General features: G+C 45.8%; 1 protein-coding gene across 1 annotated transcript in view; it reads right to left on the reverse strand.

Annotated features, from left to right (window-relative positions):
* The window catches only part of LOC146811884 (sulfotransferase 1 family member D1-like), a 57,005-nt gene extending 36,174 nt beyond the window's left edge, over positions 1-20,831 (reverse strand). The window contains exons 1-4 of the mRNA XM_085618848.1: positions 20,607-20,831; positions 20,167-20,315; positions 19,739-19,864; positions 19,036-19,133 (exon numbers count right to left, since the gene is read on the reverse strand). Of these exons, the coding sequence (XP_085474974.1) occupies positions 19,036-19,133; positions 19,739-19,864; positions 20,167-20,314 (372 nt within the window). The 5' untranslated portion in view covers position 20,315; positions 20,607-20,831. The remainder of the gene's footprint in view (positions 1-19,035; positions 19,134-19,738; positions 19,865-20,166; positions 20,316-20,606) is intronic.
* Positions 20,832-22,291: the final 1,460 nt, after the last annotated feature.

Below are 22,291 nucleotides of genomic sequence, written 5' to 3' on the forward strand. Positions count from 1 at the left end.
GAAGCTAGCATCCAAATCATTATCGCCTTGATACTTTCCAAAATTGATTATGGGAACGCGATATACCTCGGCCTCCTGCACAATCAGAAGCATTGTTTGCAGATGATTCAGAATCAAGCAGCCAGAATCATTTACCAACAAGATAGACGGTGCCATATTAGGCCGCTGCTGAAAGAGCTCCACTGGCTGCCGGTGGATCAGCGATCTCTGTTTAAAACTGGATGTATTCTATTCAAAGCCATACATGGTCTGGGTCCCAAATTCATATCTTCGAGAGTCCTCAAATACTCCCCTCAGCGCACCTTAAGATCCATGCATATGAATCTTTTGGTAGTACCGAGATTCAGACGCAAACGCACCGGAGGGTCGCGGTTTTCTGGACTGGGCCGGAAACTGTGGAACTCTCTGCCAATTACCCTGAGACTTGAAGAAGACTATCTGCGTTTCAGAAAACTGCTAAAGACTTGGCTTTTTACTCTAGCTCATAATTTGACTGTTTCTGGTGTCGATCTCTCCTACTTAAACCTTAGCGCCAAGAGACCTGCTGGTGTACGTGCGCTTTAGAAATTTACAATTAACATAACATGTCAAGGGGGGTGGACAATTTAGAGGTTTGGGCTAGGGGGCATTAAATGAAGTACTCTATAGAAAGGTCTAGTTTTGTGAGGCGAAGACCTACGGTGAATTTTAGGTGAATTCCACCTGTCTGCATTAAAGCAGCCCTTTTCACATAAGAAGCTAGTATGTGGTCTGGATTGCCTAAAGGGATGCAGTATTCCAGGACCTGGGGGCCATATTATGATGGCATCTGTAGGCCCAGTGCAGAGTAGAGTGCTTGTTTTTATGCTTCTGCAGTGCGTAAAGTGAATTCATTCAACCCAATATTTCTACAGAAAGAGGCAAGCCCTGCCCAGAAAACGCCTCCTCAACTTGTGGATTCAAGAGTTCTTGGTAAACCTGCTCAGCATGTCCCCTGGAGGCATTCCTAGCACTGGCAGAATTAGCCTACTATTCTTTTATATTGTTATGATGCAGATGGACTGCGCCATCTTCCAAAGCGTGCAGAGTGATGAAGTGGAGGAGGCAGGAAAGTGGGAAATGGCTAAAGGAATACAGAGTGCAAGGACATGGGGCCATATCATGATGGTACCCGCTGGCTCAGTGCAGGGTACAGCGCCTGTTATTATGCTTTTGCAGTGCATAACGTTAATTAATTTAACCCAGAATTCCTCTGAGTGGGTGCACTTTTTTAGACGCACAGCTCAGAAACAGAGAGGCAAGGCCTAACTCTGAAAAAAATTAGGTTAAAGGAATTAAGTTTCCGCACTGCAGGCACCCGGCTCTGTGCTGAGGCAGCGGAAACTATCATTTTAGGCACCAGGAGAAAAGCTAGATTTTTTTTCCCATTTAGTAGTAGTCGGAAGCAGATGTGCATCTGCAAAATTTCCCTGACCCGTTACCTGCCACAGATGGATAAAAATGGAAGGCAGCAAGCAACCCCATTGTTACCTAACCACACCATGTAACAGGTAGCTCTTCTTCCTGGACCTCATATTTCTGGCCAGGAAGAGCCACATGAAATGCACAAAGTGATTGAAATCCTTCCATTCCTTCATTTCACCAATGGGTATTATTTTCACAATGCGTGTAATTGTCAAAAAAAGTATTTTGCCATCTTGCAATTCACCACTTGTTTGCCCATCTATAGGCCTGGGCATAGCAGCCTCAGCATCATCTCCAAACTTTATCTGATGCTAAGCAGGAAGACAAAGAAAACAACACAACCAGACACTTGAGGGCATATTTATGAACCCCTTGTGCCTCCGTAGTATCACTGTTTGTGACGTTTCAGTGGGGAAAACCACAAAATCATATTTATGATGCCACGCAAAGCTACTTTGCGTAGCTTAGAATGACCTCATAGATATTGAGTAAGGCAAGCCAGAGCAAATTGCTGTGTTACCTTACTCCGAGCTAGGGAGGTGTTCCATGGGTGTTGGGTGGATGTTCCCATGCAACATCCATAGATTTTGACGCTTCCCCAAGTTTTTTAAGACCATGCAAACCTGGAAAGTGACAAAATGTTACGCCTTCCCAGGGGTGGTTGAAGGAGGCGAAATAACTTTATTTCTCCTCGTTTTTCATCTTTCTATGTGTGCTGCATTCTGCAGCACACCCAAAAAGAGGAAAAAGCATCCCAGGATTGTTTTTGTTCAGAAAAGCTATCCTGGCGACAACACAGACACCCGTGCACCTTGGTTTAAGGGTGCTTGCTCTCGCACAAGGCTGCCACAATAGCGCCAGCACAGTGTGAAAGGACAGGAATGCACCGTATTAGAGAAATATGGTGCATTCCTGCCCTTTCACTTTGACGTAGGGCAGCGCAGCAAGGTGACCTGCTGCACTGCCCTAGGCCAAACCCCCATAAATCTGCCCACTCAATTATTGCTTGTGTGATTGGTGCCCAGGGTATGACTGACTTTGAGTGTAGGCTGTTGAGCAACTACAGAGAACACATTCGCCATCAGGAATCGAAATCAGTCATGTGATGCCCGCCCGAGTGTCGGTCTATCTTACATTTAGCCTGTAATTCCAGGTCTCGCATTGCTTGTGAACAACCCAGAGAATGAAGATCTGTAACGTAACATGCACTTGAGTCGAAACGTATCAGCTTTCTTGAAAGTATCTCATTAATCACAACCAGGGATGCATAATCGCAGTGAAGCAAGCCTCAATAAATGATGTTGCATTGACCATATAAATTTATTGCCTCCTACAGTACTTTATAAGACATCCTGTTTCATTGTTTTTTACAGCATAGGGACATAATATAGGGTGCCAGGAACATGGGGCTTGATATCTGCACCACACATCCAATAAACCTGGGCAATACAGAACACAGGGCCAGATGTACGACTTGATTTTGCATACGCAAACGGGTTTGTGAACCCGCTTGCACATGCATAATCACTGTTGGCCATGTACAATTCCTAAATAGTCGCAATTTATTTGTGACTCACTATTTAGGAAATACGAGTAGCAATTAGGAAGTGGCGTTCCCTTCCTAATTTGCATCTGCAATGCTATGTGTGAATGTTCTGTGATCGCAATTGTGGTCGCAAAACACTCACAAATTACCACCCTCTTTAACAGGGTGGTAATCCAGTCGCAATTTGGAAGGGGTCCCAGAGTAGAGTATCAGAGTTCAGGGTTGTAGAGTGCAGGGTCATGGAGGGCAGGGTCATAGAGTGCAGGATCGTGAAGTGCATGTCCTTAGATTGTTGCAGAGTAGAGTGTTGCAGAGTAGAGTGGTGCAGAGAGTGGTTATGTAGAGTACAGTGGTGCAGAGTAGAATAGAGTGGTGTAGATCGCAGTGGTCTAGAGTGACATAGCATGTAGTGGCATAGAGTAGAATGTTGTAGAGTATAATGGAGTAAAGTGCAGTGCTGCAAAGTAGTTGACACAGGTGCAGTGGCATAGGGTGCATTGGTTTTGAGTAAAGTGGCGTAGAGTGCATTGGCTTAGAGTGCAGTGGTTTCGAGTACAGTTGCATAGCATTGGCTGCAGTGGCATGGATTGGAGTAGAGTGCAGTGGCAGAGAGTTCAGTCACACAGATTGTTTCATAGTACAGTGAAGGAGTGGAGTGGTGCAGGGTAGTGTTGAGTGGTGCAGGGTATAGTGGAGTAGTGGCCTAGAGTGCATTAGCATACAGTGCAGTGTTGCAGAGTGGAGTGTCCTAGACTGTAGTGGTGTAGAGTGCAGTGTCATAAAGTACAATAGATTAGAGTGGCATTGAGTGCATTGGCATAGAGCGCAGTAGAGTAGCATAGAGTGGTGTAGAGTAAAGTGGCACAGAGTAGAGTGGCATAGACTAGAGTGGCATAGAGTTCAGTGACAAAGAGTGCAGTGCTGCAGAGTAGAGTGTCGTAGAGTGCAGTAGTGTAGAGTAGAGTGGCACAGAATGCACTGGTGTAGAGTTCTGTGGGGTAGATGGTGCAGAGTAATGTGGCAGAGTGAAATGGTGTAGAGTGGCGTAGAGGGCAGTGTCAGAGTATAGTTGCGCACAGTGTAGTGGTGCAGAGTAGATTGGTATAGAGTACAGTGGCGTAGAGTATACTGGTCTTAAGTAAAGTGCTGTAGGGAGCATTAGTGTAGAGTGCAGTGGCATATAGTACAGCAGTATAAAATTGAGGGGTGCAGTGGAGAATGGCGTAGATGGGATTGGCACAGAGAGGAATAGAGTGGCGTAGAGTGCAGTGGAGTAGATTAGAGTGGTTTAGAGTGAATTGGTGTACAGTGGAGTAGAGTGGAGAGATGCACAGTAGAGTGGTGTAGAGTTCAGTAGCAATGAGAGCAGTGTTGCAGAGTAGAGTGACATTGAGTGATGCAGGGTAGAGTGAAGTGGCATAGAGTGCAGTGGTGCAAGGTAGAGTGGGAGTGCAGTAGCATGAGCGTGGAATGATGCAGAATAGAGTGGTGTAGAGTGTATTGGCATAGAGTAGAGTGGTTCAGTGGCATAGAGTACAGTGGTGTAGAGCGCAGTCATGCAGAGTAGAGCCTCACAGATTGGGGTGTCAAGAGTGGTGCAGAGTAGAGTGGTGCAGAGAGCAGTGACATAGAGTACAGTGGTGCAGAGTAGAATCGAGTGATGTAACATGCAGTGACATAGACTGCAGTGGCATAGAGCAGAATGTTGTAGAGTATAGTGGTGTAAAGTGCAGTGGTGCAAAGTAGTTGGCATAGGTACAGTGGTATAGGGTGTATTGGTTTTGAGTAAAGTGTAAAGTGAATTGGCATAGAGTGCAGTGGTTTAGAGTAGAGTGGCTTAGCATATAGTGCAGTGACATAGAGTGTCACAGCTTACAGTTTAGTGCGTAGAGTGCAGTCGAGTAGAGTGGAGTGGTGCAGGTTGGCATTGACTGCAGTGGAATAGAGTGGAGTGGTGTAGAGTAGATTGGTTCAGAGTAGAGTGAAGTGGAGTAGAGTGGAGTGGTGCAGGGTGGCATTGACTGCAGTGGAATAGAGTGGAGTGGTGTAGAGTAGATTGTTTCAGAGTAGAGTGAAGTGGAGTGGTGCAGGGTATAGTATAGCTGTGAAGGGTAGAGTGCAGAAGCATATAGTAGTGGCATAGAGCACAGCGGCATATAGTACAGTAGCATAAAATAGAGGGACGTCGAGTAGAGTGGCACAGCGTTGATTTCAGTGGCGTAGAATGGAGTGGGGCATTGTGGCATAAAGTGCAGTGGCATAGAGTGTAGTGGCATAGAGTAGATTGTTTCAGAGTAGAGTGAAGTGGCATAGAGTGGGGCATAGTGGAGCGGTATAGAGTAGAGGCATAGAGTGCATTGGTGTAGAGTGCAGCGTTGCAGAGTGGAGTTGTGTGGAGTGGTGTTGAGTGCAGTGGTGTAGAGTGCGGTGGTGCATAGTAGATTGGTGTGGAGTGCACAGGCATAGAGTAGAGTGGTTCCGAGTAGAGTAGAGAAGCATAGAGTGAAATGGTTGGTTCATAGCAGATTAGAGTGGCATAGAGTGCATTGGCATATAGTGGTACAGAGTAGAGTTACTTACTATTAACCCTGTCAAGTGGGATCATTAATAAATAAGTATACAGGCACCCACATAAGCAGTTTTAATCAAAAATACTTTCTGTATTAGGGATCCCTCCTTTGGAGCACTCTCTCATTTTTTTCTTTTGTCTTCTTTTTTAAAAAAACAAGCGCTCCACCCTGAGTGTTGGTCTGCACCAGGGTGTTGTCAGCTGCCCAGTGATGAAGCATGCCACTGCATAATGGGTGAGGGCAGTCTTAAGAAACCTCTAGGACCTTTTTCAACAGGTTTGGGTGTTTATTGGTATTTTCTTTCCTTCTGTTATCTTCCTTTCTAACACATTTTATACTTATCTGGACAGTATCCTTTTTTTCCAGCTGTCTTTAACAAGCAGCTGTTCACTGTCCTTCTATTTGTGTGAGGTCTACAGACTTATTAGGGAGAGCTAGGGAAGGCTCACTCTCTTCTCTCTTGTATTGTGTGAATACGGGATAGGAACCACTGATCTAATCTAATAAAGCATGTAGAAGTGTATTATCTTCTTCTTGCATATGAAAGAGACTCAGCAGACAGGTCGAAGTGATTGTGTCCTGTCTGTTATTTAATACTTTCATTAATGATGTTTTCCATACTGTAAGGTAGGAGTCATTTCATTTTAAATACCATTATTTGCTGGCCTATAGCTCAAGCATTAAAAATTGTATTTTTGTATTCATTTTATTGTATTTATCTTTTATTTTGAGTACGAACAGTCCTGATGAAACCTGCAGAAAAGAGTGAAAGAATGTCTATCACTGATGAAGGAGCAAAGTTTTAAGGTGGTTTTGGAATATCTGAAAGTAGGTGACTAGATGAATAGAACTAGGAGGAAGATTCCAAATCTTGAAATCAAGGTAAGAGTAGGAGTGACCTGCTAGTTTGTAATTAGGGCTCCCGGTTTTATGGTATTTATTTTTTTGCCATTTCCGTCTGTATTTATCCACATTTATTTTTGCCGCAAGAAAAAGACGACACTACAGCTAGTATTTTTCCACATTTATTTAAATTGACAATGCACACATGCACCCGGTTGTTATTGGTCAACACTATACATTAATCTGAAAACTTTGCCATTTGCAGAAAGTCCCAAATATTCTTAAAAGTGCTATAACAAGCCATTTGTCTCAGAGCCTTGCAGTTTCTGTCATCGTCAGAGTGCCACATCCTCTCCCCCACTGAACACAATACTGCCCCACTGAGAGAAACTCGCACTGCCTTCAGCTACAACTCAATTGTGCCCCGCTATAAACACCTGGAAGCAATTCAATTCAAATTATGCACTAGACTACACTAATCTGCTGCCTGAAAAAAAGTAACAACATACTGGAAAAAAGCAAACACTCATAGGGAATACAACTTAAAGCTTTTACACTCATTATTCAGAAATCAATGAGTGTTTTTGCTTGAAAAGCTAACAACATGAAAAGAAAAGTCTTTGAGGAAGTGAATGGCAGGTGGAGGGTGAAATTTCGAGAGGCCCCAGCACAGTGTTCGATGAGTGTGAATGGTGGATGGAGGTTGAGATGAGAAGAGCCACCGGCACAGTGTCTAATGGGCAGGAATACAGGTGGGAGTGAAATAACAAGACGCACAAGATATTACGAGAGAAGCAAGCCCAATGTTGGATGGATGTGAATTATGGGTGGAGAGTGAAATAACAAGAGGGGCCAGCGCAGTGTTTGATGGGTATGCATGGAGAATGGATGAAGAGAGACGCTAACACGTTTGATTGGCATGAATCCAGGTGATGATTAAACAAACAAGAGTCACCATGTCCAGCTCAGACATTATCATACATTCTGAAATCCTTATTGTTGGTGACTGCTCATCCTGCCAAATTTGGTTAAAAGACATTGTGGGATCTGTTTTTCCTTTTCATGGGTTGGACCTCCTAGGCCACGCCGGGATGGTGATATCCCGGTCGTCACAATGAATATCCAGACATCACGGACAGCCTTGTACTTTTGGAGTGTCTGATGGTCTAGGAAAAAGAACTAAGGGTCAATGCTGAAATGTAGCGCCTTGATGATGCGTGATGCTCGTCTTTCACTGGTGTGCAAGGACATTTGAGGGACACGCACACTCGGCCTAACTCAGAGATGTTACTGTGAAAGTTGCACAGGGTCACTTTGCAAGCAGTGAAGGCTGCGGGTCTCTCTCCCTCGTCTACAGAAGCACTGAGGACCAGGCAAAACAGAAGTCGCCCATGCTGAAGTAGCTGAGTCCACACTCAGTAACCAGTCTCAATCCTGCACCAAGGCCGCCATTCACAGGGAGACAGCAGAGATCTTAGTCTCGTGCCCATCCAGTCGTAGGGTAGCACAGGGCTCATACCTGCTGAGTCCTTGCCACAACTAAGGATAGATTAGCAGTATGTACCCATCCCTTCATTGGACTCTCACCACTGTGTGCCATCCCTAGATCTCCCCTAACGATAAGATGGGGGCCGAGATCGGACAGTGGATTACCAGTGGAACAGAACCTGTGCGCGTGATACATGTTCGTACCGTCCTTCGCCTGTCACTGGAGCAGTACCTCTGAGTGCTAGTATGAAGCTGGTTACAGAACAACAAAGCTTCATTAACAAGCAAATGGTCTTTCAAAGACCTGTGAAGTACTCGCTGTTTCTGCCCGGGCTGACACCTCTTAACCCTCTAAGGAGGGGGAGACACCAGATGGTTGGGGGTGTGATTCTATTGATGTCAATGAAGACCTCACTCGAGGGGCGGAGCGGAGCCCCGGGAAATGGCTGGGGCATCAACAAAAGCGTTTTGTGTTACTGTAGGCAGGTCTGCTGGCGCACGGCAGCGCGGCAAAATGTACTAGCATTTTCCCGTTTTTGTATATAAATACAGACAAAGGAAAACTTGTTTACCGTCTGTATTTATATGTAAAAGACTGTTTAAACGGAAAACCGGGAGCCCTATTTGTAATGCTTGGTCCTAGGGATTAGAGTAAGCATTTGATTAGTAAACCACATGGATTGCTAGGATAGTGGGGTTGGAGACTTTTCCTGAGATAATCAGGACCTGTAAGTCTTGAAGAATGGCTTAAACCCATTCACTGATGCCTGATACCTCTTTAAAAGATGTTTGGTTTGTGAGATCCAGTTACATAATGCTTTCCAACCACTTGCAATGCCCAAAGCAGTCTCTGATGGGCGAGTAAGTAGCTACTCCATTTGTGGGTCATGGTCAGATGAGTGAGGGGTGAGGTGTGACCAATGAGTAATATGTTTTGGTAATAAGCTTGAACTTTGGATGTGTGTTACAAAATGACTGTGTACATATTGGCTTTTTTTCTTTAAATAAAACCAACATGGCTCTAAGTCTTTTTTTTTAAAGTATTTTTTAGCCCATAAAATGTAATTAAAAAAACTACCACAAGAGGGCCCTGCACTCCATCTGGAGAGCATAAAGATCCAACTAGGAGTGCTTTAAAAAAATATGGTAAGCTCTCATGGGGTCATGGCTTAAAGACCCAGGAGACTTACTGTTTTTTTATATTGCTGGGGGGCTGCTTTACTTCCTGCAGCCCCCCACAACATTAAAGAAATGCATGTTGGTGCCCCTCCTTATTCAAGGGGCACCGCTAAGGTTAAACAATAATAATCAAAAAAGCTGTTATAAGGCATTATGGGGTGGTTCAAGAAAGAGCAGTGAAAAATAAATGAGTTGCTCCTGCCGCTTATTAATTCTTCTTCTTGGTGTCCCGGTGCCCAACGGGGACACAATTTTAATTTTAATTATTGGGAAGGGGAGCACTTGGCCACCGTACCTGAGCCTTTACAGCCTAGTAGACCCCATCCCCCGGGGCCTTTCATTTTTATTAAGGGGGGAGCGCACCGCCCCCCTCCTTGAGCCACGTCTGGCCATGGGGATCCCAGCCCTTGGAACCTTTATTTTTTAATAAGAAAAGTGGGTGCACGGCCCCCTCCCCTTGCCACTTAGGGCCCTGTGAACCTTATCCCCTTTGGCCTTTTTTTAGAGGAACCAATGCCCTGGAATGGGCAGCCCCCTCCATGAGGCACTTTGGGAGGACCATGTGCACCTACAGCACACACTGTTAGGGTGCGCGGGGGGATCCCTAGGGCCCCTATACCCACCCCATCCCAGGTGCATTGAGAGTCAGCTTTGCTCTTGCTTCTATGAAGCAACTGTTTTAGGCTTGGTCCCTCTGGGGTGGGAGCAATCTGAGTCTCCCTACCCTCAATTGTGCAGGCAGAGAAACACGTCAGAATCCACGCAGTGGGGGCATTTTTAGTGCTCCGGCCGGGAGGGTGCAGACATACCATCTATGCCCATGCTCCTGCTGGCATGGAAATGACGGGTGGGCTCCTCAGGGCACAGTCTTTGAGCCAGTCCCGGCGGATGGGATACCTGGTGCCATTTCAGGCTCAGAAAGGGGGACCGTGTGCTCCTTTTGCTGTTTTAATATTTGGTTCTGGGATATTGGGTCCCCGGGCCTATTAGTTGCTCAGGGAGAGGGCCTGCATGACCCCTCCCCTGTATTTATTGTTCAGCCCGAGGGAGTAGGCTCCAGGGGTCCATTATTGGCTCAGGGAGTGGGGCTGTGAGACGTTGGCCTGGTATATGTTGTTCACTAATTAAAGTGGGCACCTTGCACCAGTCCAAGCGACCCTTAGAATGTATGAGGTCAAAGATAACCTTTAGAAAGCTATCCTAGTGGTAGTTGTGGAGAGCAGCCTTCAGGCCTAATCATGAAGGAATGTAAAGCAGCTCGTTTTACCATAATATCACATTTAGTATTAATTAAATGAAAGGAGAACCACACAGTAGTTATAAAAATATGTTTTTATTTATGTAACACTCCCTAGTATTCTCTACACAAGGGTACAACACAAAGCACACAATACTTTAGCAAAGAAACAGTTGTAAGTAGCAAATACACAGTGGGTTCCAGGGGGAGACCAAACCATGTACTAAAATAGTGGTATAAGAACCACGCCTGGAGTCGAGACAGTGTCTGGAACGCGTAGAATCACTGGGACCCCAAGGAACCACCCAAGGTGAGTAGAAAGGGACTCCACAGAGGACAGATGCAGTGTGCTAACACGACCGCAGGCTCCGTAAAATTCTATGGGGAAGTCATGGTTACAATTTTAAAGTTAAGGACTCTTCTCGGTGGACTTCGAGGAAATCCTTTGGAACTCAGGAGGTTGGAGAGCAGGGTGGATACGTCTGTAGTGGTGTCGGAAACCACCGTCATTTTCAATGGAGGGCTTCAAAGAAGAGCGGCTACCGGGAAAGAACTGCTCAGGGTCAGGACTACACGGAGTCCAATGCACAAGCTCAGGAATCACCAACAAACATATGCCCTTGCAAAAGTACGCGTTGCACAGGGGTTCGGTCCCCACGAGGGATGCTGGCCTCAACCTCAGTGAGAGGACAGCTCGTTCTCAAGGAACTTCGGAACCCACCTCCTGTATTGCTGAGTCCGTAGGAGCTCAGGATCAGCAGTTCAGCTGCGTTACGGTGCCTACAAATGCAGGGGAGTGACTCCTTCACCCCAAGGGAGATTCTTCAGTTGTCCTTAATGCTACACAGGTCCTGCACGGAGCCTGTATCGTGCAAGGGCACAGACGATGCTTTGGACGGAGAGGGAGATGAAGGCGGGCCCAGTTGAAGTCCAGAGTGCCCAGACGGTCGAGGGTCAGTGGTTTCTTGTTCAGAATCTTTTCCACGTCAAATCTAAGGTCCTACAGCCAGGTAAGCCCTTATGTACCCACGTGAGAGGGTTGGGCAGATTCAGGGGATCCTGCTAGGAGAGGGTCAGGACAGAGGGGAGGTTACTCCCATGTCCATTGTCCAGTTTCGTGCCAGAGCAGGAGCCAATGGCTCCCAGAACTGGTTTGAGCTGGACTATGCACAGGGACACCAAATGTGCCCCAGATGCAGACTTTTAGGCACTTTGGAAGTGTACCCACCCAGCCCCAATACACTAAATCCTGTCTGGGAGGTGGTCACACCTCCCTGAGACAGGATGCCTATTGTGCTGCCTTTGTCTGCTCGAGCCTGGGTCAGCAGCAGGAGGGCAGAAATGTGTCTCTGGTGGGCAGCATCCATTTTGTGCTGTTCGATTCGAGAAGGCTGGCACCGGAATGACCAGTGACCCCACGAAGCTCGCTTCAGAAGGGTGGAATCATACCTCCCACACCAGTTAACCGTGTAAAGGTATGACTCCAAGGTGTTTGATACCAAACACGACATGTTTTATTTCAGCGGTTTTCGAGATAGCTTTTACCGCGAGGTTATAATGCACCTCTATCTATATTTCTGGCTGAGTCACAGACAACCCGGGAGAATGGGCTCCGAAAGCTGCAGAGGGGCCCTGCACCCTCTCATGTAAAACCCAGTGCCCTACTTGTAGGATTGTTAAGGCCTGCTATAGGGGTGACTTATAAGTTTTAAGTGTAGTGACCTATAGATATAGTGAACCTATATCTAAAGTAAGTGGTGCAAGCACCAGCTTACACAGGCTGCAATGGCAGACATGTAGTTCCATTTTGCATGGCCTCTCATGGGTGGCATAATACATGCTTCAGCCCATGGGAGGCCTCTGGGGTACCTATGCCCTGGTTACATGTGTACCATATACTAGGGGCTCATAAGGGTACCCCAGTATCCAATCTGGAGTGTACCAAAGTACATGGAATAACATTTTAAGGAGAAAGCAGATAGACTGGGGTCCTAATTAGCAGGATCCCTGTCAGACTAGCCAAAACAGTGTTACATCAGGCAAAAAGTGGTTGTAAACATAAGAAGCAAATCCTACTTCCCTACAGGGGCCACATTTCCCATTCCCCTATTTTTAATATTCAGCCCTGCGGGATGGAGTCCCCGGGGCCTAATGGAGACTCATGGAGCACTCCTCCCTTTTAAAATCCATTTGTGCTCAGGGGATGGGTCCCCAGAGTGTCTCGGGTTTTGGGGCCCCACTCATGCCCCCTTCCCAAATATTGCAAAATACAGACTCCAAGGTCCTGGCCACCTGGGGTTCAAATTGTTTGTTTTAAAATGCTGAGTGGTGTTTTCCTTTTTATTTTGACCCCAGGTGATCCCTCACAAAAGCTAGGCATTCAAGGCATCCATCTCAGCTTACATCTTTGTTTTAAATAAACTCAGCACAGGGGACTAAGTCCCCAAGTGCTGTAATGGCTGCCATCAACATGTTTCTCATGTTACTGGCAGCCAATCAGAATGCTCGCTCCCGCTGGATGGCCCAAGGGAAATAAAGCTCCCTGGGCCAATCAGAATGATCTATATTTAAATTGCCGCTCCTGCAAAAGTCTCTTGAGAGTAATCGCTACTTCCAACATATTTTCTGATGTTGCAGGCAGCCAATCAGAGTGCTCGCTCAAAATGGAGAGTCACTCCTGTGGAAGCCAGAAGGCCCAGGGGAAACAAAAATCCCTAGGCTAGGCCAATGAGAGCGCTCAATTTTTCGTGAGAGTCCCTCGTTCCCAATCGTCCAGATATACAAATAGTTTTGATTCATAATTTCTTTAAACCTACTGAACGGATTCAAACTAAATCCAGTGCAGCGAGGCCCCCTTTCCCTGAGCCTTAAAGGCAGGAGGATGCCATCCCTGGGGCCAGCACAATTAGTCTGTCCCAGTGAGTTCACTCTTGGGACAGTGTCATTTCCCTGCCTAAACTAGCACAGAGAAACATGTTTGCTCCCTCCTGGCAGGGTCATTTTTAAATCTTCCACCGGGTGGGAGCAAACATGATCGCGGGCAGGAAAGGCAAGTCTGCTGCCAGCCTATGGGCAGGGAAACAGATACTGCTCTCGCTCAGAGGGGGCATACAATGACAGCTCCTCCCTCTGGGCAGGAGCAAAGCCGGCTCCCACACCATGTGGAGAGCCGGTTGGGGGCACCACGGCTCTGGTGCTGCATGCCCCCTTCCCCTAATAATAGAATTTGGTCCCACGGGGATGGGGTCCCCCGATCTATTAAGGCTTGGGGGGGAGGAGCCATGTGGCCACTCCCCCCTTTAATAATAGAAATGGACCCCGGGGATTGGGTTCCCACGGTCTATTAAGACTCGGGGAGAGTGCCACGTGGCCCCTCTCTGCTTAGTAATAGAAATGGGCCCCATGGGATGGGATCCCTGTGCCCTCTTTAAACTTGGGGCCACATACCTTCTCCCCTATTATAAGTGATTGGGCCTGGTGGATGGCGTCTCTGGGACCTCTTAAGGCACAGGGAGTGAGGCTAGGTGCCCCCTTACCTATTGTGAGCAGTTGGTTTCAGCAGATGGGGTCTCCGGGGCCCATTTGCGCTCTTGGAGGGGGGCTCACATGCCCCTCCTCAATAATAACTGTTTTTGGCCCGGGCCTATTAAGGCTTGGGGAGGGGGGGCATGTGCCCCCCTCATCTATTATTATACTTTGGCCCCGGGGAATGGGGTCTAGTGGTTCATTTGGGCTTGGAAAGGTTTGACCATCCGCTCCTTCCCCTAAAATAATTGTATTTGGCCCCAGGGGATGGGGTCCATAGGGCCTCTTAATGCTCAACGTTAGGTGCCACACACCCCTATAGTTAATATATGGCCCTACGGATAGAGTCCCCAGGGTCCATTGGGGCTCGGGACGGGGGGCGCATGCTCCCCTCTATAATAAATATGCTTGGCCTTGGGGATGGGGCCTCTTAAGCCTTGGTGAGGGGGTCCATGCACCTGCTACGCTATAATTAATGTATGGCCTGAGGGATAAGATCTACATGCTCCCTTCCCCCAATATAAATATTTTTGTCTCCAGGTGATGGGATACCAGGGGTCTGTGAAGGCTCGGGGAGAGTGGCCACATGCCCACTCCCCTAAAATAAGTGTTTTTTGCCCCAAGGGATGGGGTCCCGAGGCCTCTTAATGCGCGGGAGGGGTACTTAACATACAGCTCTGGAGGAGGGGTTGCCGGGACCCATTTTGGCCACGGAAGGGTAGCAGTGCACCCTCCCTTAAAATAAATGTTTTTGGCTCTGGAAAATGGGGTCCCCTGAGTCAATAATGGCTTGGAAATGAGGGCCACGTTTCCTCCTCCCAAGGCAGGGTCAGTCAGGGCCTGTGGCCAATCACACACAGCACACTGCTTTCCTGCGAGGAGTTCTTCAGCCATGTGCGGTGAGGGATTGGCTTTATGTATGGTTATATATTACTTGACATAAAAAAAATCTAGACATTCATTAAAAAACACCTTATAAATTCACTGAAAAAAACAAAGGTTAACGCGATGTTATAGTTAGGTAAAAATTTCAGTGCCAACGTAACATTTCGAACTAATAAAACACCGAACTTCACCAGTTAGAGTTACCAGAGCTAACTATAAATTGTGCCCCTGCCATGCACTGCTTATGACCTCACATATTACATCACTGATGACAGGTTCTATGGCATAATTTATAACAATACTGATGACAGCTCAAATGGCAATGTGTAAAGTATTTATGCAGCACTTAAACAGTAATGAAGTGGCACAAGAAAATCAGACACAAATTTTGAAAAATATAGTAAATGTTAATACATTATCGGACACCAAAATGACATAACTCCAATCAGTAGAACTGGAGTTATGCGTTTTTAAAATTTAAAGTGAAAAATAGCACCTAAAAGATCAAAGCACCCACTGAGGACAGTTAGTCGCATGTTATGGCCGACCGTGGTGGAGCTCAATTTAAATACACAAAGTGGACTGGGCTTGGTCTCCATTTGCTTTTAGACTTGATACATTTTTTCAAAAAAAATGGCTGAGAAGGTAAAGTTCAGTGGGTCAAGACAGCTGCCGGTGTCCAAGGAGGAGGGATCGTTTTGCGGGAGCTGCAGGAAGACATTGCATTGAAGAATTCTAGGTTTAGACTTAGGGGCATATTTATGAGTGGGGCTGTGTTGCGCTTGCACCACATAACAAAGGGCATGCGCAACGCAAGCTCAAAATTCGATATATGAAGCCATGCAAGGCCAACTTGCATGGTCTTGAGTGGCATTATAAATCCAGAGTGATGCAGCGCAAATCCCTGCATTGCAGTACTCTGTGCCAGGGAGGCACTCCATGGGTGTTGCAAGGGTGTTCCCACGCAACATCCATTGATTTTGACACATTCACAGACTTACCAAAAGTGGTAGACGTGGGAATGTGCCAAAATACTTCACCTTCTCAGGTGAGGTGTAGCGAGGAGAAACATCTTCATTTCTGCTCGTTACTTTTTCTGTGTGTGCTGCATTCTGGAAAATGCCTCAGGGGATTGTTTTTGTGCAGGAAGGTGCCCCTTCCTCCACAAAAACAATCCTCCTTACAACGCAGGCACCCTTGCACTGTTTTGCTGAACATATTTTAAATCTAAATTTTTGGATTTAGGTTATCTGGGCACCTTTTAGAACCACTTCCAACGGTCCAGGACTGGAGGGGACGTCTTGGTCCGTTGCAGGGTCAAGACGTTGGGAGCCTTTTCTGTCCCTGAGACTCTGATCAGGAAGCTAGCCAACTACCCCTTGGAGTCACTCTAGACGTCTTGGGTTCAAGCAGAAAAACAGGTTTCAAGCAGCATTTCATGCCTCTGAGGGCACAGGGCAGGTATCAGGCCACAGGGCTGTTCTCTTGGTGCAGCAGGATAGTTCTATAACATATACAACAAGCCACAGGCAGGAGGGCAGTCCCCAGAGAGTCCTTCCAAAGGTCCAGAAGTGAACTTAAGATTGGGTCAGATGGTCCTAATTGTATACCTGATGCCAGTGTTGAAGTAAAATAAACTTCTGGAGTTTTTACCCCGCAGACGTGCATGGAATTTCCTGCCTCCCTGCCATGATCACAGACTGTCTGCAGTCACAATAAGCTAATATGAAGTTCTTTGTGTATGAGCTTAGGCAGTGTCTTTGAAGTGGGGCTGTGCACAGCTCCACCCCCTCATTCTGCTTGGATGGCCCATCCTGCCTACACCTAGTCCATTTCTTGTGTGACTACCCGGGAGGCATACCCAAAGGCCAATTTCTTCTACACCTAGTTATGTGCCCCAAGAAACAGACTGCAGGCAACAAATGGTTAGGACAAGATAATGTTAACTCTCTAAAAGAAGCATTTTCAGAATTGACTTTACCATTAAAGAGGATTTAAAATAATTCCTGGACACCAAACATGACCTTTCCACATTCTCCCAAACAAAAGTTAGCACTTTTTAAATGTAACAAGATGTAGGCCCCACAGCAGTAAAAAACAAATTTGAGAATGTTTCACTGACTGGACATGTAAAACTTAAAAGTACATGTTCAACTTTTTTTTTTAAATACCTTGCACCCTGCCCTGTGGGCTGTTTAGGGTCTAAACTAAGGATGACCTAATTTTATTAAAAAGAGTTTTCAGCTTGGCAAAAGGATTGTTTTGCTGTGTCTAATTTGCAGATTAAAAGTGCAGACAGGCTGCAGTGGGGGGGGGGGGGGGGGCTGAGACATGTTTATACTTAAGTGGGTGTCACAATAAATGCTGCAGGCCCACGATTAGCATTTCATTTTCAAGCCCAGGGTACATGTAGTACCACTTTATTAGGGGCGTTTAAGTAAATTAAATGTGCCCATTGGTTGTAAGCCAATTTTACCCTATTTAAGCGAGAGAGCACAAGCACTTTAGCACTGGTTAGCAATGTTTAAGTGCACAAGGATCTAATGACAACAACAAAAAGAAATTCATCAAAACAGGAGGGGTAAAGGCAGAAGGTCTGGTGTGACCCGTCAGAGAAGGCCGACTCCAACAATGTTGATTCGAATACTGTGAGGCAACGAAAGTTAGCAAATGAAGTACATTGAAACATGCATGCAGTGTGAGGCACATGCTTTAAGCAAAATGAAGTTGATTTAAATACGCCCACAATGCTAGGCACAAGTTGTGGGCAAAGTGAAGTTAATTTAGATGCGCACGTCCGTTCTCTGCGCTTGCTTTACAGAGCTGCTGGGTACACAAGCGTTGGCAAACACAATAGCTTTGACGTTTGCACTGTGTGGATATACCTTCCAAATACAAAACCCATTAGCTTTGCTAATTTTGTATTTGTTTTTTACTGAAAGATATAATGAACTTACTCTCAAGGGAAAGAACCTTCATCTTATTTTAGACTTTTGTCTGTTAATCTCTTTACCAGAGCTGATTGTGCGGTGTGCATTTCAGCCTCAGCTCTACTGCAGGTGTGTCAAATGAGGCAAAGTCCCCTGCATGCACTTAGCGCTTAGAGGCCAGCAGATGTCAGCAGATTGTGTGAGGTACCTTGACAGGTTAATGAACCGTCAGACCAGAGAGGCTCAGGGCCCGCTGGGTTACAGATAGCATCCGTGCCAACATTTAGATAATTTGCGTAAAAAAAATAGGGTACTTTATTGAAGCTCCTGTTTTAGCTGTACTGACTGTGTTTGTAAGCTGTGCGGCCCAGATTCAGGATACCTGGTTAACTCCAGCCTGCGGGGAAGGGAAGGGAAGGGTTACTTGTGGCGAGGCTGGCAGCTCACCGCACAGAGATAATCTCTTTAATCAAGGAGCACGTGGAGAAGGGGCCGGTAAGGACCAGCAGGGCCGGACTGGCCGTAACGGGCACCGAGCAATCCCCCGGTGCGCCGCAAAGGTGGGGGGGCGGTATGGACCAGCTGCTGAAACCCAGCGTCCGCTGCCACCCCTGCAGCTCCTTCAAAAACATGTTTTCGTATTTTATGTACTACAATCACTACAGCTACCTGAAACATTTTATACTGATGCGTGGATTTCCTTTTCATGTTCATGACATTTTGCTTGTTTGCAAAATTACTAGACAAATCAGGTCTCCCAATTTCCAACAGTAAGAAATTCTAGCCTCCTAGTCTTTCTTCTTTTGTAGATGAGAGGGGCAAGACCAGCTTGGACATTAAATACCATCTCATGGCATGTGACCAACCTCTACATATAGAAAATGATATGCCAAATACTTTGTTTATTCCTTACACATATTAGTCACCACAGGGCCATTTACCGATGAGAAGGGAAAGAATGAATTAAGTCACACATGAAAAGGTCATTCAATCTGCCCGTTATCTAGGAGATAAAATATCCTGGACCGTTCAGTCTGCCTAGTTATTTGCACATAAGGCTACAAGACCGCAACTCAGTCTGACCATCTTTTTTTAATTTTTTTATACAAATAAGCAGTCTGCCCAGTTTTGTACAGATAAGAACACTAGACATATCACACCAGCCTATTTTACTACGCATAAATATCACCTAGGTCCATCTAGCCAGGCCATACCCATCTCCAACACACTAAATGCCCCCTTATTTTCCCGCTTTATTGCTGCTTTTCTACTCTAGGTGATGCTAATAGCTATGTCACTGCCCACCCATGTTGCTCTCTTGACCAGCAGTGACCCCATCTTGTTGACTGTTGCTCTACCACTCTACTGCTGACCCCTGGCATGGGTTACCTTGCTCTTTTTGTCCCAGAAGGACTTTGGCAGGAGCTGGGCTGGAAGGTGAGTCTTCCCCAGGCGTGGGGGTTTCATAACATTCAATTGCTGCACCCCTAAAAAAAAATGGTGTCACGTAAGAAAACGTCAGTGCTGAAATTCTTGAATTCAAACAGAGTCATGGATTCACTGGCAATGTCCCTAATCCTGTCATTAACCCCCACGTCAGCCTAAAGTTTGTTTTTTTAAGAGTCTGAAAATGTGAAGGCAAGGACGGTATCCAAGGGCTGTACAGAGATTATTTGATTTCGGCCTGCCATTGTCAGCCATGAGTGTATGGACTCCTAACTGCAATGCACACTGAACATCTGATGCGCCACAGTTTATCTCCGCCCCAAACCCAGCTTGGGTATGACCATTTCTGACCATTTTAAAAGATGTGGAGAAGATGCATCCAGATGTAGAAGGAAACCCCTGACTAACAGGTAGAATATGCGAGGCATGCTGTATAGAAACAGGTGATGGGGGCATAATAACTTGCCAAATGCTGTCAATCTGTTCGACCCACTCCCCTTTAAGTAATGTAAAACCAGTGCTTGTGCACAGCTTGTTATCTGGGACATTCCCACACCTCATCTATTGCCCTCTCTTTGAGACTGTGTATCTTCCAAGATCCCCCCTTCTTCCTTCCGCCAGCTGATCTATACGTGCGCAACCTCACCTGTTGGGTGTCCCGGAAAGGTAGCTTCAATAAAGGCCAGACGGACATGGATAGAGTCACGTTTGCATTTTTCAGTATCACCGTTGTTGTAGATCATGTCCACAATTTCACTGATCCAGGTAGTCCCTTAGGAATGATAAAAAAAAAAACCTTCATCAGGACTCACTTCTATTGGTTTGTGTTTCAGATCAGTAAGGGCCAGGCATGGCCCATGGGATGACTAACCGGTACCTCTGTATCCCAGAGTTGGTGCTTTTGGAATGGATCTGGCGTGTCCTACTTTGGAGCTATAATGCTGTTTTTTGACTCACCGTGGCATTTAGTGCCTAACTGTGTGGACTTTAAAGGCACAAGTGAATCTTACATGCTATGAAATGGGAGATCAACACTGCCCTCCTCTTAGGGCTTGAGACCCAAGAGAGACTCACCTGCCTTGGGGTAGGTGGCGATGATCAGGTCATCAGGCCTGGCTTGAGTTGCTTCTATCTCCGGCCAGTTGTCTGCAGTAAGTTTAAGCATAGGCACCCCCTGCACCGGCACCAGCTTCAGGCGCAATAAGTGGTCGAAGTTCTCCATACTGCAAATCAAGATGCAAACACTTGTCAACACATAATGGACATTGAAGAAACCATGCCAATAGTCCATTCCATCACCTCACAGGTCTCAAAAACCTGGAAAATGTAGGTACTGAGATCACCTTCAAAAGGTGCCATCAGTGGAACCACCAAGAGGTCCACGCAGCGTGACAGCAGCAGCCCACCACAAAAAGATGGACAAGTCAGATGAGGAAAGAAAGGAATGAATACTGTCTCGAGGTGATTACTTCAGCAAGCAGCAAATATGGCACAGGGAAAAAAACAACACCTACCTCTGAAGTGTGTGCTTCCCCACGGATTGCCCTCCAAGTCCTATGCCAAAGACTCTGTTGGTGGTCAGCCTCCGAACACCAAGCTGCTTGCCCCTTCACAACGATGGAGTCTGAATCCCAGCAGCTAGAAGGGAGACCAGGGACTTGAGCGGTGTCTGCACCTCGTTCAGGCTTGAGGAAGCAGAGAACTTTGTCTGCATCCCTTCTTGGCACCTGTCCAACTGTAACACCGAGCAAAGGTCGGAGCTATATCAGCAAGCAACGCCCAACACCAGCAGACCAATCCCACCCAGAAAAATGTCCTTTGTAGCAGCAGAGCATTCTAATAAAAGTCTTTTAGCGTGTAAGCACACAAGGTCACACAACTGACCCTCCTGCCTCTGTTGTTTATGTGTCATACAGAAAGAGTATCACATTGCAGTGATGCAGTGAAAAGTAACACATGCCGAAATACAGAAATTAATTTGGTCAACGCTTTCACAAACGCCAAGTCTTTTTCAAGGAGTGAAGGCGAATCTGGGGGAGACACATCTACTGCTGGGGCGGGCACTGCAGAACAAAACCTTTAGCTAAAACCTAACAAAAAAAAACCTCCTCTCGATTACTCGGAGGAGTTCTGTGCGCCCAAGGTCAGATTTGCACTTTTGTGCTTTTTGCCTCTAATTAATTCTAGACAGATATTTGCAAGCATGTGCACATTCCACATGTTATGGCCTTATATTTCATGTGCACTGGGGTAAAGGTCTGTGGAGAGAGGAGGTTTAAATGCAAAAAAAGACACCTATCGGCTCCTATGCTGCATTTTCTATTTTTATGTTTAATCAGCTTTATTAAAGTCAAAAATGCATAATAATAAATAGATCTCACAAGAAGAATATAAGACAACTAAAATATGCATATTTACAAACATGAAACACGAAAAAACTGTTTATACTTTTTATATAATCTAAAGGAAAAGAGGGAAGTGTACAAAAAGGAGGGGACAGAGCAATGTCAATACGCAATTCAAGATTGAAAAATGTAGTATGTATTGAAATAAGAAAATATACATAATAAATAGAAAAGATACAGCCAGTAATATAATACAAATTTGGTACATAGCAAAAAGCAGAGAAAATTACATTTAAGGAGGTTTACATTTTTCAGAACGAGTAAGAGTTGCATGTTTATTAGCAAGAAAACACAAATAATTAGTTAGTGCCATCCAATATATGTCACTATTAACCTGCGATCTACACAAAGAAGAAAAAACAGCGTCTAACCTATGATAATGGCAAACATTATTGCACCAGGCTATGATCTATTTTCTAACAGACGTCCTAGATTGAACTTGAAGATTTGAATTAAGGTGGTAGAGGGTATGGACCCGAGCATAACTTGAGCAGGGGTTTGCCTGCGCTCATCCCTGGACCTATTGGAGAGAGCCAGGATTCATTGAGGTTTGTGCAGTCATTATTGCCCTCTACAGGTCCTAGACATTCATACATTTTGCTTGAAAGGAGCACTGCTTTATTTTTTTTTATTTTTTTTTTTCATTTCAGAAGATTTTTATTGATTGTTTCCAATGCAAGGACTTACTTACAGTACAATACATGGGGGTTCTAACAGAATAGACATAGACATATCAAAATAAACAATAGGAATAGAGCAATAATTACACGACCAATCATCGTCACAAGTACACA

The sequence above is a fragment of the Triturus cristatus genome, chromosome 7, assembly GCF_964204655.1.
Source record: "Triturus cristatus chromosome 7, aTriCri1.1, whole genome shotgun sequence".
In the NCBI taxonomy this organism is placed as follows: Eukaryota; Metazoa; Chordata; class Amphibia; order Caudata; family Salamandridae; genus Triturus; species Triturus cristatus.